Source organism: Cinclus cinclus, chromosome 5 (assembly GCF_963662255.1).
Source record: "Cinclus cinclus chromosome 5, bCinCin1.1, whole genome shotgun sequence".
NCBI lineage: Eukaryota > Metazoa > Chordata > Aves > Passeriformes > Cinclidae > Cinclus > Cinclus cinclus.
In genome coordinates this window covers 8,367,147-8,380,269 of record NC_085050.1, presented here as the reverse complement: position 1 = coordinate 8,380,269, position 13,123 = coordinate 8,367,147, and the positions used below count along the sequence as shown (strand labels likewise).

The 13,123-nt window shown below is 35.4% G+C and overlaps 1 protein-coding gene across 1 annotated transcript in view; it reads left to right on the top strand.

The window, feature by feature from the left end:
• POLN (DNA polymerase nu) overlaps positions 1–13,123 on the top strand; it is an 88,428-nt gene that overhangs the window by 33,925 nt on the left and 41,380 nt on the right. Inside the window, exons 15-17 of the mRNA XM_062493326.1 lie at positions 1,572–1,629; positions 3,140–3,217; positions 3,638–3,752. Of these exons, the coding sequence (XP_062349310.1) occupies positions 1,572–1,629; positions 3,140–3,217; positions 3,638–3,752 (251 nt within the window). The remainder of the gene's footprint in view (positions 1–1,571; positions 1,630–3,139; positions 3,218–3,637; positions 3,753–13,123) is intronic.

Sequence of the window (13,123 nt, the reverse complement as noted above, 5' to 3'; positions counted from 1 at the left end):
ACCAGTGTAGAGCTGAATGAGAAGCCCCTCTACATCCTCTGTTAGAATGGTTCTATAAATCAGAATTAAAATGGTTTGTTAATGTGTGTAAAATTGTGTTCCCACATTCATTTATGTCCAGGTACATGATAAAGGCCTAAATTTTCTGAATTTCTGAGGATCTACTAGTTTCCATGGCCACTTAAACTGCATATTTTTCATATGAATGAGCACTAGTTCTTCAGCTTGTTACTGGTGGAAATCAATAAGTGTTAGTTTTGTGGAAAGTCAAATTGTTTTTTTTTTAGGAAGCCAATAGGAGTGTTAGTTTTGTGTACAGATTGAATAACCACTTGCTTCAAAAAAAGATTTTTAAAAATACATTACCATAAGCGTTGTCACAAGTGTGTTTTTAAATGTTTCTAGAAGCTAAAGAATAAAATATTCCAGCTGGCAAGTGTTTATTCTGGGTATTGATGCACTGAGAGCAGTGTTAATTTTTATCCATGCTGTGAAAATATTCTGCATGTTATGTGGTAGTTTCCTATCTCTCTCTCTAGAGTAGAGTACCTAGTAGGGTGCTGTTCAACTTCCATACATTTTATTGTACATCTTTAAGAGTGATGCTAAGACTAGGAATGCTATTGTTGTGGTTTGGGGGTTTTGTTCTTTTGCTTCGCTTTAAATTTCAATAGCTTTTGCTGTCTGATTGCATCCCTCTTAAGTTTAAAATAACGATTTTTGAGTTTAAAATTGCACAGAAAATGATGATTCTGATTTGGAAATTATATAGCACTATTCCCACTCTCTGATCTTTCAGTATTACATAATATTAGTATGTACATCTAATTCCTGAACCACTTGCAAATTAATTACGTGGAATGACAAAATCAGAGCTTGATATATTCTCTTGTCATATATTGCTGTCCTAGATAAAGAAGCATAATGGCACAAAATAGCAGAAAGGATTTGTCATGTGCATCTTTGATGCTTTAATGGAGGTGTATGAACACAGATCTTGAAAAAAAAAAACAAACCTGCTGCTGATCCTGGTCCTGTGTGTTGGTTGATAAAATGAGCTCTAGCTTTTAATCTGGACTGATGTGCTGTAGACAATAAAGGGTTCCTTATTTGTTTTATTGTACATTTAAAAAAAAGTAGGATTAGATACTAGAAAAAAATCCAAGAGGCTGAAAAATATTCAGTTCCTTTAGCCTGCACGCAAGATTCACATGTATTCTTTTATCAGAAGTAATGCACTATATCTAAAAGACACAGATGAAAGTAAGAAGAAAATTATTTTTATTGGATTACTAATTATCTTCTATGATGCATCCAGATATTAGGCTTTGGAATGACTGCAAGTGAGTAATTGTTCTTAGAAGCTTCTAATTTTTATGGAAGAGCAAATATTCAAAAGTGTCTGCAGATGCAGAATGTGAAGATTCCTTTGGAAGGCAAAGTGGTTAACCTTTCTTATTATATGGGAAAAACTTTTTGGCACTAGTATCACTAATGCTGGTAATAAACTGTTCCTAAACTTATTTTCATAAACTTGTACTTACTTAGTGTTTTGTTCTTCATGTTTGTAGAACATTCAAGGTATCTCTAAACATCCAGTGACAATTGCAAAGAAACAGTACATAAAAGGTAAACTGTGTTTTTTATTAAGATAAAAAGGTAGTTTTATCTAATTATTTTATTGAGTGGTATTATATTTTGAAGCAGACTCATAGGTCCAGCCTTAAATATCAGATGATTGATGCTTTGTTATACATTAGCATTTAAGCCGTTTACTTTTTCTGGTTGTTCCTGAAAAAAAATTTGGTTTTTCAGCACTGATTTAAATAGTTTAATCTTTTACAGTTTTTTTATTGTTGTTTTCCTCACTTTTTCCAAATGAAATTATGCATCTTAAAAACCTTAAATATCCTAGGGATGATTTTGTGTGTGTTTAGCTCATAAGGCTCTCCCTGAGTCAATGTTTAGGCTGGGTCATTTTAATCATACTCACAACTAGACACCAGTAGTTAGTCAGATGTGTTGTTTTTGATAACAGAAGTGGATTTAAGGCAGATGGTTATGGTTCAGAGAGAATCGAAGTGAAGTCTAGAAAAGCATGAGCCAAATGATAAAGAGAGAAACCCACAGTAGCAGGTTTAAATATAAGAGAGGGATTTTTGGAACACACATTCTCCTCCTCGAATGTCTGCAGCTGCAGCTGAGCAGTGCTGCTCAATGTGGTGCTTGGTTCTCTGCTAAGGGCAAGCTTTGCCTTTTCACAGCTATTCACTCCCTGTGCTGGAAATAATACAGGCCATTAAACAGGCTATGGAAGATAATGTAGAATTTTGACAGTAGTTTTATTTTATCTACACGAGTCATTTTTTAAAGTATTTTTTTAAAGTTGCTATAAAAATCTGTGCCAACAGGGGCAGCATAAACCTCAGGTGCTGGGCATACCTCTAGCACATGAAACTTTCTGGAGCTTTTGTTAATGATCTTATATGCTTCTAAAAATATATTTCTAAGTTTTTCCTGTATCAAGACACATTTTTTTCTGTTTTCTTCACTTTTATGCTGACCAGATTCTGTTGCATTTTAAACCACCATCCCTCCCTACACTATGTCAAGTGGTATTCCCTGGATGCACTCAGTTTCTGGTACCTTGTGTTAGTTTTTAATTATATTATTGGGGATTTCTGTCATTACAATCTGGATGCCTATGACAGCTGTATGTTCTCAATGTTATATTCCCCTACCATCTGTAACTCAGAATTTGGTTATTAACACATTGCTGCAGCATGTTCAAAGATACAAAACTACATATATTTACTTATTTTTATAGACCCTTCTTTATCAATGTATCCTTTATTAAGTGATCTGTGAATAATATTAGTTATTGAATATATTTGATAGCTTGTGTTTAGGGAAGGATTTGAGAAAAGAAATGAGCAATACTGCCTAGGATGGTGGAGGTAAAGTTGTACATGATTGATACAGTGAAATAATTGTGATTCTGGCAGTTGGTGCTCTGCTTGTTTTCTTACATTGCCATTTCTGTGGTGTTAGCTGTGTATTTAGTATAAAACCTCCTATGGTTTGCAGCACAGTATTTTTGAGCTGGTGTTTGGGATTTAAAAGTGTACCTCCTCTCTAGGAAAAGAAGAGGACATAGTAACTATTTCCCCAAGAACATTGTTTGTTTCAAAAAATGGATGTACGTTTTTAGCAGCAGGTAAGAGAGAGAGTAAATTATTATACTCATTAATATTCACAGTTCTGTTGTGTCTTTCCCCCTGTCCTTTGGATGACATATTTTACAAGGCTGTCAAATCCCTTAGTAACAATTAATATTGTTATATGATGTCTATTCCTTATTATGCTTTGGAAGTGGATGATGTTTAAGCCTTGTGAGTAGAAACAGAGTTAATAAGATTAATTGGCACTTGAAGATAATGAAGGATTGAGACACTTTGTAATCCATAGCTGGAATATAACATCTTCAGGATGAGCTTCTTACAGGCATCTGTCTTTTTTTGGGTATGAAGCAGTGATTGAATACTCCAGGCTTACATTTTAATTTGTGGTGGTCTGGTTGAAATTCAGATATGTTTTTATTTTGGTACAAGAGATGCATTTTAACACTGTTTTCTAGACTTTTCCCATATTGAGTTAAGGATCCTTGCTGACTTATCATCTGAACCAGAACTTCTGAAACTCTTCCAAGAACCTGAAATCACTGATATCTTTGCTACACTGGCTTCTCAGTGGTAAGATTAAATGTTGCATATTTTAATAGTAATTAGACAAAATAGTAAGAATAACCTAAGATATTTTATTACTGCATAATGATAACAAAAGACAGTATTTTGTTACAGTATCTATTGTTCATGTATTTTAACACTATGAATTCCCTTCTATCTTTCTGAGCCTTTTCTTCTCCACTGTGTTAATTACCACATATCAAAATGCTGCAATCCACCTGGGTGGTATGAGCCTTGTGGATAAAGATAATGCAATGATATATTGTGAACAGTGGTTGCTGATAACTTTCTCCTTGTATTATTTTTAACCAATTATTTTTAAAAATCCAGAGCAGCAGTTAGAGAGGTTGTCCATGTAAAAAAATGCAGAACAGCTTTTCTCAGTAAAAGTACAAGCATTTTTGAAATTTACTTAGATATCCAATACAAGTATTGGAATCAAATTACACATCTTTAAGAAACAGAGACTGCAGCTTATGGGATTTCTTTTGAACTAATAAGGGTTAATGCTTCCATATTCTGGAATGACTGGGAAAAAGTGCTACCCCAATAATTTAAAAAAAGGTAGATTTCTACATCTCTTTATCTATATAGTTATTTACTGATCTCTTCAGTATGCTGATTAAAAGATTAATTATCAAAAACAAAGATGAAATATCAGTCACTTAGCTGTTGAAGGTATTTTATATTTTTATTTGTATAATGGTAGTGCCTAAAAAATATCACTTGAGACTGAGGCTCCCTTATACTCAAAAGTGCAGGTACTCAATAAATGACAGGATAGATGTCAAGAAACTTGCAGTTTCAACAGACAGGTCAGAAAAAGATTGAATAAAATGCTGTAGCAGAAAACTGAGCAGATTGAAGTTCATGTAAATATTATGCAATTTACTTATTTTCTCTTTGTCTTTCCCTCTCTTTTATCTTTTTATCTCTATTTTAGTTGGAAGATTGTTAGCTGAAAATAAGAACAAAAATGCTTAAGTTTGAGCTCAATTCTCATCCTACAGTTTCTAAATTTTTGCAGGCGTAGTCTTCCCAAACATGGTATTTCCTACACACTTCGTATTTCACAGAATCTTAAAGTCCTAGAAGGGTTTGGGTTGGAAAGGACCTAAAAACCATCAGGTTCCAGTCCCCCTTGCACGGGCAGAGACACCTTCCTCTGTCCCAGGTTCTCCAAGTCCCATCCAGCCTGGCCCTGAAGCATATTTGTTAATACGCTCTGAAGTCATACAAAGAAACAAAATGGAGCTCACATTATAATTGTCCTGCTACCAACAACTGAATCAGTGCTCCAGGCATGTGCATTCTGGGAGAACAAAATTCAAGATCACAAACATTCCATCGAATATGTCTATGGAAAGATCACCTTTCATTTAGAGTTTCTTGGAAGCTTCTCTTGATACTGTAATAAATTCTTAGCTCTAACATGATATCTCTAGAGGCTCATGATGGAGTTAAATCCTTATTTTAGTTTGATGGTTTATTGGAAATGTATGCATGAAGATGAGTCAAATTTTGTCTCAGGTCTGGGCATGGCTCCAGAAATACCATTCTATTCAGCAATCTCATGGCTCTTGGCAGCCGTCAACCTCTTGCAGTTGCTACATGGTAACTTTAAATTTAACAAAATATTACAGGCAAATATTTTTATCAGACAGAATTGTCGTGGTGTGTCTACAAAATCATTACGTAATGATTCTGCTGACTCTTAAGCTTAAGTAAAGCTCATGCTTGGAAGAAACTTTCTGTTGAATCTATTAGATGGCTTCGGAATCACAGAAACAAAGAGGGTGTGTTTAATCCCATCTAACCTTGGACATCCAACACATACTTGGAGAGATTCATTTGGCTGACTGCTGATATGCCCAGTAATAAGATCAATTGCACAAAAAAAGTGTTGACTTCTCACAGTTGAGAGCAAAGTAGGTCTGGGATGGGCAGCTTAAATATAGACATCTGTATTGGTTCTGACAAATTGAATTCCTTCTGTTGGGTCAGTTCCTACTGAACTCATCTTGGATTTTTGAATGTTGTCCTTAATTTCTTTGGCACTCAAGAGAAGATACAAAATTACAGGTTTCACAAATGCCTTCTCATTCTGGATATTTATTCATCTCTCTATTCATCTCACTATTGATAAATAAAATCTTTAGGGCCAAAAATTATCCAATTGGCTTTATTATAGTTGATTCTACTCACTCGTATTAGAATGAGTTATGAGAAGAACAAAATAAACAACAAACCTTTTATCTTTTCTTGGTCTTCCAGTTTTCTCTGGGTCTTAATCCTTTAAAATCTGTGCAACTGATACACCAATGAGCATAGTAAATGTTTTGTTCAGTTTGAAGCAATTGCATGTTGTTACTATTTGTAAATCTTTCCTGACATATTTTGTACAATTGGAGATACCTTGGAAATTGGAAAAATTGGAAAAACAAAAGAAGGTTTTTTCCTCTAAGAGATCTATAAAGAATGGATTAGTTTCTGAAGCTCCCTCTCCAAAGACAAAAAATTAACTTAATGTTAGTATCTAGTATCATATCAGCTTCTGAATGCATGTCAGGTGGTATCTTTTAGCAGGTTTTCTGTATCTAAAAACCCTTAGACTGATGAATATAAAATCATAAATAGAAAAGAATACATTATTGAATAGAAATCTGAGCCACACTCCAGAGTCCAGCCAAGTTTTATATCAGTTTATTCACTTTTTTCTAAACTCCATGGCTTCTTCACTGAAACATAACTCCATTCCTCAGCTGCCCTTCAGACTGAAGCCTTCTATCTGAAATCCAACCTTTTTAAAAACTTCTACAGGCTTTTTATAGCTTTTGGCAGGAAATACACACGGGTGGGCAGTTTCTGCAAAGAGGTGAACTCCATGAGTTTCTGATTAAATTAAGATCTATGTATAAAAGCTTTCCTTTCATAATTTGGTTAGGTATTCTGTGCTGTGACTCAGCCTGTCATTGGTGCCTTAGAGCTGCATCTCTCTTGGAACCCTGTTGGATCCATGTTTCTGTTAAATATTGTTTGTATGGAATCTTTGCCCTGGTCAGCAGAGCAGGTAGAGATGTGTGTGTGTCAGCCCAGACTGTGTCTGTACATGGTAGGAAAGGGCTGAGTGAAGGTATTAACTTAAATGCTAAAATTCAGTCATGTGCAACACACTACCAAACCACCAACCCCAGTGAGAGGCAATGCTCCTGGTCAGGCTGGGCTGGGATCTTGTGCTGCTCTGGTGAGCTTGCAGAGACAGCTACTTCCAGGAGTAACTCAGCTCCACCACTCTGTGCTTCCCTGCACTGTGCTCAGCTGTTTGCTGATGTAGAGAGTTTTTGAAGTATTGTGTGTTCCCTTTGGCAGAACTGTCTAAAAGTTGTTATTCAGCTAACACTATCAGAAGCTGCAGTTAACTACTGTAGAAGCACAGAATGGTTTGTGTTGGATGGGGCCTTTAAAGATCATCTAGTCCATCCCCTTGCACAGGGATCTTCCCCTTAGACCAGCTTGCTCATCTCTGCTTTGCACAGCCAATGTATTTTCTGGTCATCTAACAGAGTTACCCCAGCTAAAACTAAGATGATGGAGATTTTGATGTTCACTTGCATATGCTTAGTGTTCTTTCTCCTGTTCTTCTGTGATGATGATCATAAGGTATTACCAAAATTATCTTACAGTGATATCTTAGAGTGAGTCTTCTGTTATGTCCTACAAAGAAAAAGCCTTAAAGACAGGTCAGCACCTGCTATTACAACACCAAGAGCGCATTACGTTAATAACTCACTGAACACGTGGCAAAGTTTCAAGGCTTGCCTAAACTTTTAAAAATTCATGATATAATGGATTCTAGCTACCTACAAGTTCACCTTGTGTTACGTTGTCTTGATGCCCTATGACAGTCATACTCCTTTTAAATCCAAATCATCATCCTAGTGCTGAAGGTGACGAGAGCTGTCCTGGCAGCTGTCTGGCCAGCCAAGGAACCTAACTGCCATTAGACATCCAAATGACAACAAACCTCAGCATGAACTTTTTCTCACTTCTTTAGCTTTTACAAAAAAAAAAAAGAAAAAAGAAAAATATATAATTGTATTTAAAATGCTGTTGATGTGCATATCTTAAAATTACTTTCAAAAATCGATGGTGAAAAATAAGTTTAGTCTTTTAGGTAGCCTGCACTTTCTTTGCAGAATTTCTTAATTTGAGATGTAGTGATTACCAATCTCTTTCAAACTGTTCTTTTGTCACCCTTCTCAGTAGGTTGTTGTTCCTTCATCATAGTATATACTCATATTGGCCACATTGAGTCAAAACCCAGGAAAAGTATCTTGATTTAGTTAAGCACTTAAACACACAGTAGTATGGGGTTTCATCCTATCTGACTTCTGCCCCCTTTCCTGTCTGAGTGCTTTTTTGAATTGGGTTAGTAGTGCTTCAGGGTTTATATGATTGGAGCAATAATCCATACTTAAAATATATGGATACGTCCTTTCCTTTGTTTCTTTAGTATGTGTCTCAGACAACTGGAGATCCCCAGTAGTGATGAGTTCAGCTGCATGCAGCAGAGCACAATGGTGCCCTTCATCAAGGGTCCTGAGGGCAGCCTGGCCATGCAAATGCAGCTCTGTTATTTATGTCTCTGAACAAGCTTTGTTTTAAGCTCAATTTAAGCTTGAAGATGTCACTGTGATCCAGTATTTGCTACAGATATTCCTCATATCTGCAAATTATATTTATGTTCTATGTTTTATGTTCTCGAGCCTGAAATAGAACACTGATGTGTCTGTCATAAATGGCTAGGAGATTTATGAGACCGTTTTGCCCTTTCTAAATCATAACTATGAACTAAGATGGAAAAACATGTAGACTCTATAGCCCCATAAACCAAGAGGTTCAGAGGAAAAGACCCTGTAAGTAGCTCAGTTGCAAATGGATTGAAGTGAAAGTCCTATACACCTCTATCCAGAAATTTCAGAAAGAAATTTGGAAAAGGAAGACCCAGATGATTTATAGTCTCTAGGGATAATATTAGAATATAAAACAAAGAACATTTTCTTGATCACATTCTTTGAGATTGAATATTTTTAGATTGTTTGTATTGATTTACTGTTATCTTCTCATGGTAAACGTACCTTTTCTTTAGATTATATTTGCTATTTCAGAAGGGGAGAAATTAAGAAAGATATTTAGTAAATTGCTTGTAATATGATCTACTTGCAAGCATGAATTTATTACTACTATAAACTGTATATTTTCAGTTGTGTGAGAGCAGGAAGATAATTGTCCCTGTGCACAAACTTTCCCATGCAGTGATAAATTACCTGGGTATTTTCTGTCATGTATTCTGTGTTATAGATTGTCTGTAGATCCAGCGTAATGATATCCAAGTTGGTTTATGCCTCAAAAAAAAGTCTTTATTAGATAACATGTTAGACAGTTGTACTCTGATTCTTTTTCAGTATGGAAATCAGAGAGTATGAATCAGAGAACACACAAAAAGTTTGCTTGTATGCAATGGGTTTTCCTTAAATTCTAAAAGCTAAAAGAGTAGGATAGTAGAGAAATTCAAATAATCTCTATTAAAAATATGTATTACTATGTAGTAGAGGAATAGCTCTGATACTGTTCAATATACAGATGTATATGAAAAGGTATAATAATCTGAATAATCTGATAACTGCTGCCATTCCAGCATTGTCTTTAAAGTACAAATTTCTAGTTCTGAACTGTAATTTAAGATGCGCACATTTACTGATGGTGAATTAAAGTAACAAGGTAATTAGTGGATACTCTTTAAAGGTGGTATTTACTCTGATTGTACCAATGAAAGGACGATTTGTGGCAGTTGTGTGCAATGCTTACACTCATGGCAGAATGTTTGAAAGAAGGCTGGAGAATTTGATAATGGTCTAGTTGCTCCTGTTTCACATTGAGATCAGAGTTTTGTAAAATCCAAACCACAAAATACTCCCTTCTCTCTCATCTGTCATCTGCTTCCTCATATTCATGCTATTAATGCTTTCTTTTGTGTGGTGATGGAGAACAGCATGAATACCTGTGCTTCTTCCAGGTATTGAATTTACCTTCTAGTAAAGGTAACTCTCTTTCAGAGAGTTAAAAAAGAAATGGCTGCAGATAAGAGGACATATCTCATTATGTCTTTGTAGCCATGGCAGTTTATAAAATGAAGTGCGTAATTATCCTGGAATTCCAAGGGATTTATAAATTCTTTACCACCAATCATTTTGAAAAATATTTCTTTCCATTATTATGACATAGCTTGGTTGTTTGATGCTTTTAACACATGGAAGGGTCTTTAGCTTATAGTAATTATCTTGGCCACAATCAGAGGAACATTTAATTTCCAATAACCTTGGGAATTGCAGGCTGTTTATAAAATGTTCTGAACACGATAGTCCATCTCTCCTGAGCTGGTATTTCTGTGGGATCATGGTAATATTTATTCTGAACTGTTTTATTAGGGACTGACATGCTGATTTTGGAAATTACTTAAGAAAAAGCCTAGAGAGAAGCAAAGCACAGAACTACTCAGAATTAGCATGTTGAAAGGAGAAAAGGCTTTTTGTTAAGTTTTTTGGGTTGTTTGGTTTTTTTTATAATAAGTTCAGCCATCCTTGAATAAGAAGGTGGCAGTGCAGAAAGGTTTGGTTTGTCCTTCATAGAATGTCTGACTTCATAAAGTGTGGAATTTTATTTCTTTACCACCTGCCAAGCAGGGGACTCACAGAGCTTACTATATCCAGTGGTGGCCAGGTGAGCCAAACTGTTGCATACTGGCAGTTGGTCTGATAGGAACTGTGTCAAAATAGGGACTCTTATTTTTCCAGCCTCTTGACAATTCAGGATACTTCCTGACAATAGCTCTATCTGCTCATACCCTGCTGAGTTTTGAAGAACACAGGAAATAAGCAGAGGTATTTTGGATATTCCTGAAATTAATCAAAATAAGTCTTCATGGGCTGAATTATACAAAAGGATGACTGGGTCTGTTTGAAAAAGATAAGGTCAAGTATGCAGAAATGCTTGATGGTAGGCTGTCTGAATATATATACACCTGCCCATATCCATTTCATACAACTTTGTTTCAAATGCATTCTTTGTATTAAACAGATTAAAGATTAATCCTCCACAAAATAGTATTTTTTCAGGTTAATTCATATAACTATAGTATAGTAGATATAGAATTCAGTTAGGCTGCCTACTCAAATAGCAAGAAGAAAGGGCAATTAAACAGGGATAAGATAAATAGATTTCTGAGAAGTGAACGCCACATCTGTAGCTGAATGGTTTTCAAAGAGATATGAATATTTATCCTTCTATATCACTTTTATGAAAATATTATCAACAAGTTTGAAGAGAATTATTATTAATCAAGAGATGTCACCTGTGTGTTTGATAGGTGATAAAGGAATAATTAAATAATCATGCTTATCCAGGTGGATTTTTATGAAGGAAACAGGAAGAGCTTTAGCTTTCCTGTCTCTGTTAGCAGATGCAGTTACAAGATACAGCCACAGGGTTACACAGCTCCCCCTCCCCCAAGCAGAGCTCTCTTAGTTTTGTTTTATCTAAATAATGAACTGTACCAGTTTAGGGTTCTTAGACCTCCTTATTTGTCTAAAGACTTTTTAGCTAATCCAGGCTATTTCATACACTTCTAATCTTCTAGGACATGTGGTCTCTTGGGTTCATTCATTTCCCCCCTCATTATGAGCTTAATGTCAAGTCTAAAATGAATTTGACTTAATTCATTTCACTTCATTCATTTCAAAATGGCAAAATCTTTGTTTTTGGAGTTTCAATGAAGAAGAAACATTCCATGCCACTGAGCACATATAAAATGGTGAAAGACTTTTGCTGTATTATGACAAGTTATAACCATGTCTACTCTTTGCTGGGGAGTATTTAGGGTTACTTCTACAATCCTATGAAGAGAGTAGAGAAAAGTTTTCCTGTGTTACATGGCAGCCCCCTTAACTAACTGTAACTGAGCATCTCTGCTGAAGTATCTGTTTAGAATGTGTGGCTGTGTTTTTGATCCTTCAACTCTGAAGTTTGGTCTGGTAACTCAGCCTGTATTGATTCACTGTAAGTCAGGAGGCCCTAAGCTCAGTGCTGCCTGCTAGAAAACTCTCCAAGGGTTAATATAACGTTTTTTCCATTATCATTTACTTGGCTCCTGTTATAAATTTTAGTTAGTTTCAAGGCTTCTATTTACTTTCCTTTGGTGAAATAGATTCTGAAGAAGCTTTTTTTGCAGTATATATATCATTACTATTCTGATCAATATCTAAAATATCTCTCATCTTGTACCTTTATTTAGATGATACTGACAATACTTGTGGAATCAGAGATTTGTTTCTTACATGCAGTTAAGAGATACACAATTTCAGTTTGAATGGGAAAGCATGCTGTTTCAAATCAAGTCACATATTTAGGGACAGGTACTATGTACAGGTACTACTCATTATGAATCTGGTATTTAATAACTTGTTTGGTAAAAAAGTTGTGAGGCTGTGCCACCTGCAGCTCCTGCAGCTGCTGTATGCAGTAAAAGGGGAAGATGTTCAGTTTGCCTTCTCAGAATCAGAGTTCTAAAACATTTTAAGCTCCAAGTTCAACACTTCATTGGTGTTGGTGTGGAATATTTTAACAGTGTTACTTTTGCAGCAAAGAGATTTCTATGTGTTTTGAAAGCTCATTTGCAATAGTTAACATTAATGAAATTTAATGCTTGTCTTGCTTTGCACTGTGACAGTCTATATGGCAACCTGTGGAAATTTCATCTTGTAGTTTACACTGCCTTGTAGAAGTGCAGCTGTGGTTTTAGATTAGCAGATAAAGCAGAGGGAATAAAGTCTTCAGGAAGCATAATGGCTTTTGTTTTTAGAAGCTTTAAATAAACCAGGCAGTTAACTAGAAGTTTAAGTAGACAGTTTAATTTTATGTCACATTGGAAGCTTATTATTAAATGCTTTCTTAACCCTCTAGAATAAATGAAAAATAAAGTTTTACAATTGCCACCACATCAACTAACAGAAATTAGAGAGAAAGTAAGCCCTGAGGAGGCTGGAGAGTTCTCAGGTTTTGTTTTGTGGTGTCTGATAAATTGTGGCTTTGCTAATTTCATAGAAAGGTTTTGTTGTGTACAAAACTCTTACCTCCAAACAGTCATGTCCTTCTAGAATGACTTTGATAAAATGCTCTGGTTTATGAGCACACTCCATAAATACTCAAACTCAAAAAACTCAACTTCAACTCTAGTGTCAAGCTAAATTTTGATGAAACCAATGATCAAGTAATGGCAACTTATCCTTCACTTCTACTTTTGCCTTTAGTTCAGTGTTGAC